Here is a 12,582-nt window from a genome sequence, read left to right on the forward strand (position 1 = left end):
CCTCTGCAAGCATATTTTTACCCATACAATAAGGGCCTCGTTTGAGGTCATTTTTACTTACTTTTGCTGCTATTATGTACATTGGGGATTGGTTGTTTGTTCAACAGTCGTCGTTATTGGTATGACTGGCATGCAGTTAAATTACATTCTTTTGGATTGGTTCCTTATGGTGTTTTCTGCCTATTTGAAGGGGGCAGCCTGTTCCTTTGCCATTGTTGGTAATGTAATGTAATGTACCTAGGTACTTGTAAAGCGTGCGGTTACTCCACAGAGTGTCCCGGCGCTGAAGGACGAGACAGACAGTATGCACAAAAACAGGAAGGCCTAGAACTCATGTTGGAATAGCCAGGTTTTTAGTTTCCTCCTAAGGCAAAGAGGTCCTGCACCTGTCTAAGCGAAAGTGGCACGCTATTCCATAGCAGCGCTGCTACCACTTGAAAGGATCGGCCACCCATATATGAGCGGGAAACCTTTGGGATGGTCGTCAGGAGCTGTACTGAGGACCTCAAAGTCCGTTGTGGGACATAGTGCTGAATGATTTTCCTGATGTAAAGGGCTCCAGTATTATGAAGGGCTTTAAAGGCCAAGACCAGAGATTTTAAAATGGATCCCCTTCTGGACCGGTATCCAGTGTAAGGATATCAAGTGAGGGGTTATTCGCTCCCTAGGGCCTACCATGAGAATAGCTCTGGCAGCCGCATTCTGGATCACCTGCAAGCGACCCGGTAGATAGTCGGGGAGGCCCAGATACAGGGCATTGACGTAGTCCAGCCTTGCTACAATCAGGGCCTGGACTACAGTCTTCAGGTGGAAGAACATTCCTTAACGTTTTCAATAGCCCAAAGCAGGTGCTGTCCACAGTTTGAATCTGAGCCTTTATGGACAGGTCAGCGTCCAGCTTGACCCCAAGGTTCTTTATGGTGCTAACTGAGGTTACAGGGGGGGACATATCCTGTCGCCAACATTGGCGCCATGCTTCACACAGATTAGAGCCGAAGAAAATAATCTCCGACTTTTCCGGATTACACTTCAATTGGTTTTGTCTAAGCCAGGAAAACACCAGGTGTTTATCTCACTGCCTCTGAAATCAGTACCCTTATCACAGGTGAACAACAATTTTGTGTCATCGGCGTAAGATACCATTTTTGTGCAGTATTCCTCAGCTAGGAGTGCAGGGGGGGGGGCAAATACATGTTAAATAGTGTCGGGCTGAAAACAGAGCCCCGTGGAACCCCTACTTTCATTGGGGGGATGGGAGCCGAAAACCATATAGTTTGCTGATGGCCACTTAAAAAGGAAGTGAACCATCTAAGTACTGTGCCACCAATGCCACACTCCTAGAGTCTTCGCAAGAGTCGGTCAGGGGGCACGGTATCAAAGGCTGCGGAAAGGTCTAGCAACACCAGTACCGCGTTGCCACCTTTGTCTAGTGTTGCTTTAATAGTTTAGTTTCCGAGACTTCTAATAAGGCTGTTTTGGTGCTGAAGTTTGCTATGAAGCCCGACTGACTGGGGTGAAGTAAGTGGTTGGCCTCCACATATTCCGTGGTGACTATTTACATATTTCTCCAAAACCTTGGAAAAGGAGGGCAGCAATGATATTGGTCTGTAGTTACCGGCTACCATTGGATCGGACGCGGGTTTTTTAAAAGCGGGCACATTTGTGCGTGTCTCCAGCTCTCTGGCATTTGCCCCTCATGCAGAGAGGTGTTCAGGACCAAGTTGTCGGCTGGGTTAATCACCTCAGCAATGGACATCAGTACTTTAGCTGGACAAGGGTCGGAGGGTGACCAGGACTTAAGAGCTTTCATTATCTCTAAGGATTTATCCAAAGTGATAGATGGAAACTGCATGAGGGAAAAACCAATATTAGGGTGGGGAAGCAAGCATCCAAGCAGAGGTGTTTTTTGTCTTCAGCAGAGGATAAGCCTATTCCAGCTCAACGGAGCAGGTCCAGGGGCTTGGATGAGCCTTCGGCTGTGATCTCTGCCACTGTAGTCTAGGCTACAATTGAGGCAGCTGTGGCCAGGACATGGGATAACAGTGCTAAACCTAGGCTAAAGGGCTCACTTTGTAATGTGGGTGTTGTGGTTTCCCCTTCTGGAGATTCATCGGTGCAGTAACTGACCTTCCATCCACCTCTACAGGGAAGTTTGTGCATAAAGACATCTTTGCTATGCCGTTACATGGCAGAATTAAGGATTTGATTACTGGAGAATGGAGGGACCTGGATAATTCCTCAGTTCCCAGGTTTCTACAGAAGCTGTATTCACTGGAGGAATGCTAAGACTATCTTCCGCACAACATTAAGGTGCATGCCATTATGGCCACTTTTAGCTGGTCGGACGGCAATAAATCCAGAATATTGTTCTCCTTCCGATGCTATGAATAAGAAGGTAGAGAGGGCACTTAAGAAGACACTTTCACTGAGAATCTGACTCTGAAAGTTGGGGTTGATGCAGCTTATGCTGCTCAGTCTCTTATTTCAGACTTTGAGTTATTGGCCACAGCAATTCAGGAGGAGACAGATTGTTCGGAGTTGCTGGTGCACATGGAGCATAAGGCCAAGTTTCTGGCTGATGTATCTTCGGATAGCTTGATGACTTTGACCATGGCAACAGGTTCCATGGTGTTGGCTTGGAGGAATTTGTGGATGAAGCATTGGAAGGCAGACTAAGCTGAGAAGTATACTCTGCTAAAGAGCCCGTTTGAAGGAAAATTACTGTTCGGTGATCATTTGGACAGCATGATTGCCAAGATGTTCAAGGATCAGAAGCATGCTTTGCCATCCAAAGAGAAGAAGTCTTCCTTTCAACACTTTTGAAATCAGCCTTCTTCCTCTTGTTCCTCCAGGAAATCTTCACGGCCATTTTCTGTTAGTTCGTAGGAAGTTCCAGTCCAAAACGTCTTCCGCTTCAGCAGGAGCCATAGCGCGGCTCGTTTCCTCCAAGCAGAAGTCCTGACAACTATTGCACAATGTCAACGATTCCTGTGGACGGCAGGCTTTTGTTTTTTTCAGGAAGCCTGGAGAAGGGATGTGAAGGATCGATGTCTTTGAACATTTGTCAGGAACAGCTATCTTATAGACTTTGTCAATCAGCCTCCTGGATGGAGCGCCATCCGTACATCTGTCCCTAGGGACCTGTTAAATGCTCTTTTGGAGTGGGTTCAGGCTCCTTTGGTAAAGAGGGCTATAGTTCCAGTGGTGGAGGAAGGAAAGGGATGCTATTCCTCTTATTTTCTTGTACAGAAGGTGTCTGGGGTTTCAGGCCGGTTCTGGATCTGAAGAGGGTGAATGGGTGGATCAGGATGGTTCATTCTAAATGGTGACATTACAGTCCATAATTCCCTTAGCCAGCATTAACAACTTTATGACTTCCATAGGTCTGCAAGACGCTTACCTGCATGTTCCCATGGCACTAGATCATCAGAGGTTTCTGTGGTTTGCGATAGGGAAAGACCACTTTCAGTTCGCAGTTTTGCCTTTCGGTCTGAAGTCCACCCCAAATGTCTTTACAAAGCTCTTGTCCCCTTTGGTGGCTTTGGCTCACCATCAAGGGATCTTCATTCATCCTTATCTGGACGATTGGCTGGTTCACGCTCCCAGAAAACTGTTAGCTCTCAAACACACAGTGGTGATTCTGGTCATTTTGCAGGGACATGGTTTTCTTGTCCAGCTTTGTTCTGGAACAAGACAGCCAGTTCACTGGGGCAAGATTTCATACCGATTTGAGCGTGGTCACGCTGCCAAATGTGAGGGTGGCAAAGATCTGAGCCCACATTCTGGGTCTTTTGGCCCTGCCCACCCAGGTGGCGGAACAATGGCTCCAGGCTCAGGGGGATCTAACAGCAACAGTATTTCTGGGTGTCTGGGCTCGCTTTCATTTACACAAGCTGATAGCTCACATCCTGGAGCATGTCCTGAAAGGTATCCCCCTTTCCTTTCCTGCTCCAAGTATTGTTACAACAGATGCCAGTCTGTCGAGTTGTGGGGCCTGAATGGGGGTACGTCAGATCAGGGGCTCTTGGTCTCTATCTCAGAGCAGGAGGTCTTTGAATTGGAGGTAATTAGAAGCTGTCCACTTGTCTCTGAAGGCTTTCTCTTGGTTTCTGAAGGGGGATGTTGTACTAGTCAGGACAGAAAATGTTACGACTTTGGCTTATGTGAACAGGCAGGGGGGGACCAGGTCTCTTTCTCTGGCAAGGGTAGCGGGCAAATTGTTTCATTAGACGGAGTCTTGTCTGTTGGCAGTGCCTGCAATCCACACTCAAGGGGTCTCCAATACACTGGCGGACAATCTCAGCAGAGCCATTCTGTTATCAGGGGATTTTTGTTTCTAACCGGAACTATTTGAGGAAATCACAGCTCAGTGGGGAGTCCCAGTGATAGATCTTTTTGCAGGTTCTCTCAATGCCAAGGTGCCAATGTTTTGGTCGAGAACCAGAGAGCGGCTTGCTTGGGCTGTGGACACTCTCTCCTTCAGGTGGCTGCAAGGTCTTCTTTCACTCCCTTTCCGCTGAATCTTAGGTTCCTTCTTAGGGTGCCGAGGGTGAAAGTGTTGGTCATTGGCATTGCCCTGGCTTGGCCACACTTCTCTTGGTTTCCTCTTCTAGCGGAGATGAGGCAGTCGGAGGAGTGGTTGTTGCCTCTGACTCGCTCTCCCCGGTTTCTCCAATAAACAGAACAGAAAGAAACCGGTGCCTCTCGAGTACAGCTCTCTATGCCAAAGGAGGTTTCATGACAGTATAAAGGCAAAGTCCTATTTTTCTTCAGGTGCTGCAGTTGGAAACAGTTTTTTTTAGTTTTCCTGCGCAGGAATTTTAAAAGCGGAAACATTCTGAATTTTCGTCCATTTTGCTGAGTGGTTATTTTTTTTTTCGGAGATAAACTAACCAGACATTAATTCTTTCAAAATAGGAAATGAGGTCTCTGAAGCAGGGTTCAATTAACCCCCAAGAAAAGGGCACACAGACCCCCCATTGTCATCCTGCGTAGCATTTATCATGTAGCTACCCAACTGAAGAAAACACGAAAAGGTGCTAATAACTCCACTGAGGTGCTTCATCAAGTTCATGAAGTCGAACAATATGTGAAATTGACTCCAGTAATCCTGGGAGATAAAAAGCAAATTAGCCAAGTGCACAAAAAGGCCAGGGCCATGAGAGGAGGAAAACTCTTTACACAACCCATCTTACTTCTAGGGCATTTCATTGAGTTGGGAATCTGAACCATGCTAAACAATGTCATGATACTGCGTACTCTGTGGAAAGGCTTTCATTTCACCACACATCAGAACAAACTTTTGGAGCAGAAATTAAATTGCAACATGAATATTACCGTAAACATCTGATTTCTGGAACTGCCAGTTACTACTGTATTTGGTTTCGTTGAGGCACTTTTCTGTTTGTCTGCAGGAAAAAATACAATTATTTCACTGTATTATATGCATGCATTGTGGTAGGGGGGGGGGGGGGGGAGGGGTTGATATTCTGAGCAGGCATTAGCACTTGCAAATAGTCTAGTTTCCACACTGAGCAGTTTACTGTTCATATACTACGGGCTTCAAACCAAGCAAAGCAAGTGTTAGGATAAACTGCATAAATTTAAGCATAACTCATGAAGAGACTTGTTACCCAGGATGTCATTAAGAAGCAAGCCATGTCTACAACGACTGATGTCATATTTAGCAGAACTTTGCAACTCCTTACATGAATAAATCTATTCAAACCCCAAACTATAAAGTACTAAATAACAGCAGAAGCCTGGTGCACTATTCCTAAGAGCTAAGTCTAACATCTCTGGACCCATAGCAACCCTACACCTCAATGCCAAAAAATACCCTCTTTGCTACCACAAAAACATTAATAAAAATGATACTACATTTTTATGCATTCTATTCCTTTTTTAATTTGGCAGAGTACCGGAAAATGTTTCATGCTGTCAGGGGAGGAACTCGTCTAAGGTTATAGTAAAGGCACTGCATCTTTTTTTACACCACACAAAACCATAAATAATGGAGGGAAAAAGTTACCAGTAACAGCAGTTCTCCAGTTTTGACATCTTTCATAGATTCACATGCTTGAATCATCACGGCTGTCAAGCTGAAAGTTCCACAGTAACACGTCCACAGCAGTATAATGGTAAATATATTCAAATAGGCTGCAAACATTGACACTTAAGCAAAGCTAACCTCATGGCTGTGCGTGGCGGGCGGTTAGGCACCATACACTGTTTGTACCCTCACATATTGCATCACTCGTGACATGTTCAAGACTGCATTCATAACATCCCTAATGAGATCTGAAATGACAATTGATAACACTATGCAGGGTGGGGCGAGAGTTAGTTATTTTAGGGCACGAGTTATAGTTATTGGAGTTAACTATAAGTAGTGAATTTCAGTGGTTTTGTTGGTTTAAAAAGTTATGTTTTAACTGATATTTTCAACTAACTATAACGTCTCTTCAAAGGTTTTGTAATGCTAAGTAAGATATTGTTACAATTCCCAACTATAATGTCACTTCAACCTTTGTTTTTTACAATGAATACATATATTTATATTATAGTATCTTATGGGTAGGCGGGAAAGTCAGTGCTTTTGACTGTAAAGAAGATTCCGCAAGAGAGAAAGTAGGATTATAGGTAACTGTTCGTTCACCGCTATTAACCAACTTCATTTTTTATTGCATTTAAAGAAAATCTGAAACCATAAGCACAGAACAAAGTTCCATCAATATAATTCAATACCACTTGACCAGTAATGCTCCATATTTGTATCAATTATCTTTTTTGGAGTTGTGTAAATACTTCTCCTGTAAACAGGTGTTGCCCCTTAAGGGAGTGGTGCAATCAAGACTTTCTCTAGAAGATCATCAAGGGTGTCTATGCCTATTGTCTTTGGTATGCATAGGATTGCCCAGTCTAGAATAGTGGTTCCTAACCTATGGTCCAAGGACCCCTGGGAGTCCACGAGGCCTACTAAGGGGCTCCATGACTGTTTAACAAAGTTAAATAATTTTGCAATTAATACATTAAACAAGTTTATACAATTAAAGAAGCAAAATTGAACATTTGAAAAACATTTCTATATTTGATTATAAAAAATGGACTTTAATATTTGTCCATTTGTTTGGTTTATACTTGTTTTTATTTTTTTTGTGTATTGCTTAGAGGTTCAAATAATAGAAGTTGTTAAGCTGGGGGTACCCGGCTTCCAATAATGACTCATTGAGGGTCCCTGGATTCCAGTAATGATTCAGAGGTGACCCACAGAAGTTAAAAGTTAAGTACCGCTGGTCGAGAGGAATGCGTTACTGTGGACACCCATTAGAGGTCAACTTACATGAATTTGAAAGCCCGTCTCACAGAAAAGGTATCCTGTACACAGCCTGTTTATTATAATACTCATCTGTGAAATTCACTAGGTTTTCTTTCTCAGAGATTTTCCAATGAAAAGAGCATTGGGAAACTGAATCTTTAACTCTTGATCAGTCCAGCAGGATTATTATTTTTTCTTCTCTACCAATTACAATGGTCCCAGTGGTTAGCCTGTGCTCTTGTCAGGAGGAAGCTTTGAACAGCCCTTTTCTCCTGTTAGTGCTGCCTAACACTGAACCAACAAACCCTACAAGTGGGGAGAGCATGTGGCGTAATGGCCACAGCTGCTGACTTATGAGCTGGGGAATCAGGTTTGAGTCTCAGCATCTGCTCAACATCCTGTGATTCTGGGCGAATCACTTAATTTCCCTATGTCTTACATAAATGAATGTGTCCGTAGCTAGTGCTCAGGTGCCAGTGTTGATGATTACGTGCTGGTGCTGAGCAATGGAAACCACCGGCTAAAATTAAGCAGTGGATGGTCCTAAACCGATATGAGGAACTTTCAATAATTCTAATGACCTTAATTTGGCCCAGTCGAGTGTAGTCTCCTCAGCAGAGTTTAACTTTGCCACCCATTATTTGAGCTTATTGTTCGAACATGTGATGGTGCTTTTTTGTGACTCGACAAAATGCTTTGAAGGTTTTCACTGTGAACATAGGTTTTCTAATGTTAATATCAGGTCAGTTGCAGGTGTTTAAGTTAGATGTGTTGTTGACTATGTTCTAAGAACAGTATTACAATGAGGATAAAAAACTTTTTATTCAAGGTTGTGACAGATATTCACCTGAACCAAAGAGTGAAGTTACTAAATGTTCTTTCCAATGCTGACTGGGCATATGGAATGCTGTATTCTCTTGACACAGAGTGCTCTTGTCCACGGTATTATAAGGACTGAAAAGTACTGCATGAGCGTGCAACTGTTGGTTGCTAATGGGGGATCTTGCAAAGCATTACGGTTATTAAATACACAGGATTACACTGGATTATTGTGGCGGTAACAAACAAGTTACTTACCTTCGGTAACGCTTTTTCTGGTGGATACAGTATCTGCCTGTGGATTCCTCACCTTGTGAATATCCCCCTGCGTCAGCAATATTCGGAAATTCTTATGTAGCTCTTCACACCGACGTGGACGATGTCACAGAAGCACGGCATCGCGCATGGCTCCGCTGACGTCACTGACTCCATAATAGGACTCCGTCGGCGTGATGACATCAGTTCCGGCCTTTTTTCCGTGCCCTCGAGGCACACAGACAGACCGACAACAATAGATATATACACATTGTTCATAGTACCAAATAACACACACAGTGTGCAGTCAATGCTTGAAAGCAATTATAACAATTCATTTCCTTTGACAGTAAAATATATACATTATAACAATGTCACTAATGCAGGTATAGAAGAGTGGACAATGGGGAGGAGGGTGGGTCAGTGAGGAATCCACAGGCAGATACAGTATACACCAGAAAAAGCGTTAGCGAAGGTAAGTAACTTGTTCTTTTGATGGATATCTCTGCCAGTGGATTCCTCACCTTGTGAATAGATTCCCACAACAGTCCCACTCCCGGAGGAGGGTATCAACTCTTCTATACCAAGAAGTCCTGAAGGACGGAACGAGCAAAGTGTCCGTCCCTCCTCACCTCTGCATCCAAACAATAATATTTGCGAAAGTGTGGAGGGAGGCCCAAGTTGCCGCCCTACAAATGTCCTCCACAGGAACACCCCTAGACAAAGCAGATGACTTTGCTCTAGTAGAATGGGCCCTCAAACCTTCAGGAGGTTCCTTACCGACAACAGAGTAGCAAATCTTGATACACAAGACAATCCATCAGGACAGTGGGCGCTTGAGCACCGCGTTGCCTCTTCTGGCACCAACGATACCCAGGAAGAGCTGGTCAACAACCCTGAACTCTCTGGTTCTGTCCAGGTAGAAGCTCACCGCCCCCTTTGGGTCCAAACGGTGAAGTCTCTCCTCCTCCTTGGAAGGGTGAGAGGGAGAATGGAAGGAAGGGAGGGTAATGGACTGTCCTAGATGGAAGGGAGTTACCACCTTAGGCAGAAAAGCAGCCCTGGTCCTGAGCACAATTCTTTCAGCATGAATGGTCAAAAATGGGTTTTTTTAACTCAGAGCTTGAAGCTCACTTACCCTCCTTGCTGAGGTAATCGCAATCAGAAAGACCGTTTTAAAAGAAAACAGCCTAAAGGGACACCTGTGCAAAGGCTCAAATGGAGAACCCATTTAGAAAGCAAGCACAAGATTCAAGTCCCATTGTGGCACAATAAATGGAGTAGGAGGAAATTTATTTGTAAGGCCCTTTAAAAACCATAAGACAATAGGAGACTTAAATAAGGACGGATGATCCGGCAGACAGAGAAATGTCGACAAAGCTGATAGAGAACCTTTCACTGTAGCTACAGCAAACCTTTGCTGAGCCAAAGAAAGCGCAAACTGAAGAATGTCAGACAAACGAGCCTTCAAAGGGTCAATGGATTTCTCCCCACACCAAGAGAAATTTGGACCACCTATAAGAGAAGATAGACTTGGTGGAATGACGCCTGGCTGATAAAATGACATCCACCACATCATGTGGGAGAGAAAAAGAATTCAGGTTGCCCCGTTCAATCTCCAGGCATGAAGGTGTAAGGTCTGGAGGTGGGGGTGTAGAACCTGCCTCTCCATCTGAGAGAGGAGGTCTACCCGAGAGGGAGACGGAGCGGCGGGCGCGAGGAGAGGTGGGGAAGATCTGTGTACCACATCCTTCTTGGCCAATCCAGAGCGATCAATATGACTTGGGCCCGGTCTTGGCGTATCTTCCCCAGAACCCCAGGAATCAAGGGTATGGGAGGAAACGGGTAAAGGAGTTTTAAGTCCCAACTAAATTGAAACGCGTCCCCCAAAGATCCCTGCATCGGATACTGGAGCCAGCAGAACGAAGGGCAGTGAGCAGTCTCGTAAGTGGCAAACAGGTACACCTGAGGAGTTCCCCACGTCTGAAAGACATGTCGAACCACCTCCGGATGAAGCCTTCACTCGTGGTCGGCTGAGAACTGCAGACTGAGACTGTCTGCACGCACGTTCAGAACTCCGGCCAGATGATTTGCCATCAGGCAAATCTGATGGTCCTGAACCCAGGACCAGAGTCGCAGAGACTATCAGCAGAGACATTGCGATCTCACTCTTCCCATCTTGTTGACATACCACACCGCAGTAGGGTTGTCCGTGAAGACCTGAACCGACTCACCGCGAAGCGAAGGGAGGAAGGCCTTAAGCGCCAAACGTATCACCCGTAACTTTAGAAGGTTAATGTGAAGCAACCTTTCCTCTGGAGACCAAAGACCCTTGATCTCCAGATCCCCCAGATGAGCACCCCACCCTAAGGTGGATGCATCAGTTATCACCGTGGTCACCGATGGAGGTAAGTGGAACAGCTTCCCTTGAATCAGATTGCTTTCCACGCTCCACCAAGACAGATCCGCCGCAGCTTCTCTGGAGATCCTGATTGACTCCCTGAGATCTCCGTTGTGTTAATACCACTGCCTGCGGAGGCACCACTGGAGTGCCCTCATGTGCCAGCGTGCATGATTGACCAGCAGAATGTAGAAGCCATCAGACCGAGCAGACAAAGGACCTTCAGGACTGGTACGACAGCTCCATTGTAAAATAAAGGAATCATATCCTGTATGTCGTGAATCCTTTGCGGAGGAGGGAATGCCCGACACACAGTGGTATCCAGTACCCCACCTATGAACAGGTTGCACTGGGAGGGCACCAGGTGAGATTTGGGCACATTTATCGTAAAGCCCAACCTGTACAACAACTGAGTTGTGACTTGCAGATGATGGAGCACCTTCTCCGGAGATTCTGCTTTGATCAGCCAATCGTCCAGATAAGGGAATACTGGTATCCCTGACCTTCTGAGATGTGCTGCCACCACAGCCATCACCTTGGTGAAGACTCGAGGTGCAGTAGTAAGACCAAACGGAAGGACCGCAAACTGGTAATGTTGAGATCCCACCGTGAAACGGAGATACTTCCTGTGTGACTTCAGGATGGGAATATGAAAATACGCATCCTGCAAGTCGATTGACACCATCCAGTCTTTTTCCAGCAGTAATTGAAGAACCTGCGCAAGGGTGAGCATCTTGAACTTCTCCTGTTTCAGAAAGAGATTCAAGACCCTGAGGTCCAGGACTGGACTAAGTCTGCCATCCTTCTTGGGTATCAGAAAATACCGGGAGTAGCATCCCTGACCCCTTTCCTGCTCCGGAACCGCCTCTATTGCACCTTTTCTTAGTAAATCCAGGACTTCCTCCTGCTAAAGAAGCAGGTGGTCCTTCATGCAAAATCCTTGGCAAGGAGGATAATTTGGGGGAAACTCCAGAAAGGGAAGAGCATACCCATTCTCCACGAGATTGAGAACCCAAAGGTCCGATGTAACCGATTCCCAATCCCGTAGAAAATGAGTAAGCCGACCCCCTACAGGACCAACATGATCCGGAATGGCGGATATAGGGTTGCTTTGCTGTGGTTGGAGGGGGTGGGAAGAGGAGGAGGCTTGACGACCTCTAGGGCGGCCTCTGTTTCTACCTCTATACGATTTGTACAGAGAATTCTGCTGCTGTTGCTGCTGCTGTGGTTGCTTGTAAGAGTGAAAGTAAGATCTTGCAAATCCTCTGTATCTCTTACCCAATATACCTCTGGTCTGAAGGCCCAAAGACCTAGCCGTCGCCTTAATGTCCTTGAACATTTCCAAGGCGGCATCCGCCTTTTTTCCAAACAGGCCGGAACCATCAAATGGAAGGTCTATTAAAGTAGCCTGTATATCAGCAGAAAGACTTCAACCAAGCAGCCCTCCTGGTGGCAACAAATGATCCCATGACCCTTGCCACAGAGTCAGCTGTATCCAAACCGCTCTGGATCACCTGGCGAGCAGCAGCCTGAGTATCCGCAAGAACCTCACTGAAGTTCCACCTGTCTTCCTCCGGTATCTTTGGTACCAACTGTTTTGCAGAGTCCATCAAAGCGTGTATATAGCGTCCTAAAAGGCAGGTAGCATTTGTGGACTTGAGAGCCATGCTAGCCGAAGAGAATACCTTCTTATCTGATTGGTCCAACTTCTTGTCACCAGGTACCTGTGGAAAAGCACCAGGTGATGCCTTGGAACAGGCTGCCTGAATAACTAAACTCTCTGGAGACG

At 45.6% G+C, this 12,582-nt stretch overlaps 1 protein-coding gene across 4 annotated transcripts in view; it reads right to left on the bottom strand.

Annotated features, from left to right (window-relative positions):
* The window catches only part of RGS12 (regulator of G protein signaling 12), a 760,012-nt gene that overhangs the window by 86,432 nt on the left and 660,998 nt on the right, over positions 1–12,582 (bottom strand). For all 4 annotated transcript variants that reach the window (XM_078678542.1, XM_078678544.1, XM_078678541.1 and 1 more), the window contains exon 15: positions 5,338–5,408. In XM_078678542.1, the coding sequence (XP_078534668.1) occupies positions 5,338–5,408 (71 nt within the window). The remainder of the gene's footprint in view (positions 1–5,337; positions 5,409–12,582) is intronic.

The sequence above is a fragment of the Lissotriton helveticus genome, chromosome 2_2, assembly GCF_964261635.1.
Source record: "Lissotriton helveticus chromosome 2_2, aLisHel1.1, whole genome shotgun sequence".
NCBI lineage: Eukaryota > Metazoa > Chordata > Amphibia > Caudata > Salamandridae > Lissotriton > Lissotriton helveticus.